This window comes from Strigops habroptila, chromosome Z (assembly GCF_004027225.2).
Source record: "Strigops habroptila isolate Jane chromosome Z, bStrHab1.2.pri, whole genome shotgun sequence".
Classification (NCBI taxonomy): Eukaryota; Metazoa; Chordata; class Aves; order Psittaciformes; family Psittacidae; genus Strigops; species Strigops habroptila.
In genome coordinates, this window is record NC_044302.2 from 53,841,333 (window position 1) to 53,842,573 (window position 1,241).

Consider the following 1,241-nt stretch of genomic DNA (forward strand, 5'->3'; position numbering starts at 1 on the left):
TCAGCAAACTAAATACCCAGATACTCTACATGCATAATAGGATAATCCTAGCCCCATCTCTCCCTATTTTTGAGAAAAAAATTATTAAGACTATTATATTTTACTCCAAGAAGAAAGCAATGAGGCTGTATCACATCAATGAAAGTTCTTAAGACTTGTTCTCAGAACTTCAGAAAGGAGACTACACAGGGATTTAATGCCTGGGTTGAATACCTGTTTTTTATTAATACTGTTTTTTCAGTAGGAAGCGGGTGAAGCTGAGACTCATCACTCTAAATTCAGTAAGGTGTGGGGAGTGGGATGGAATATTAATTTGAAGTGTGCATTTTGAGAGGTTAGTAAACCTACTAGTGAACTTATAATCGACAGCTGACAGTTCTGGGAGAATGGGAGAACAATGATGAGTCATCGGGAAGAAATACAAAAGACTGGGAATTTGAGTAGACAATATTGTACTGTGTCTGTATGGTCACTTTGCATGTAGAGGTGACTGCAGGAACTGTAACACAGTAGAAATGGTTAGTTGTTATTTTTGGGTCTTACGTATGGAACCCTGCTGTACTTGGTTCCTGGTCTTGTAAAATCATGAGTACCAAATTAATATTAATGTAAAGTACAGGAAATGTGCAATGATATCCCAAGTTTACATTCTTTCAACTTCTCTGTACAGGTGAGGCTGGTCTTCTCATTTCCAAAGTCAGTGCGAAGAACCCCTTTTTTGGTTATGCTGGCAATAAGAGACACACAGAAAAGAAATTACTCTGTGAGGTATTTAAGAAGGGAGATCTTTATTTTAATACTGGAGATCTAATGGTTCAAGATCATGAGAATTTTCTTTATTTTTGGGACAGAATTGGAGATACCTTCAGGTATGATCATTGTTTCGTTTAACATTCCTTCATTTAAAAAAAAATGGACATGCAGAATAGAATAATACTGTTCTGTTTGTTTTCAGCCTGAAGTGTTCAGCTTATTACTACTGTGATGTAGTTTATAATGATCTTATGGTGGACAATAGGAGCTTAATTCTTTAAAAACTCTTCCTGTAGAGCTGGACAGCTCATTTCCAGAAAGTTTTGTAGGAATTAACTCTTTGAACAGTCTTTCCAATAAGCATAGTAACTAGTGATGGTTTTGCTGTGAGCAAGGAAGTTGGATACTGAAGTGGAAAAAAATTTATCAAATACTGAAAACTGGTCACATTTTATATGTTTAGATACACATCAAAATTTTGAAAACCA

The 1,241-nt window shown here is 35.5% G+C and overlaps 1 protein-coding gene across 2 annotated transcripts in view; it reads left to right on the forward strand.

The window, feature by feature from the left end:
- The window catches only part of SLC27A6 (solute carrier family 27 member 6), a 37,201-nt gene that overhangs the window by 31,578 nt on the left and 4,382 nt on the right, over positions 1–1,241 (forward strand). For both annotated transcript variants that reach the window (XM_030470070.1, XM_030470071.1), the window contains one exon: positions 671–869. In XM_030470070.1, the coding sequence (XP_030325930.1) occupies positions 671–869 (199 nt within the window). The remainder of the gene's footprint in view (positions 1–670; positions 870–1,241) is intronic.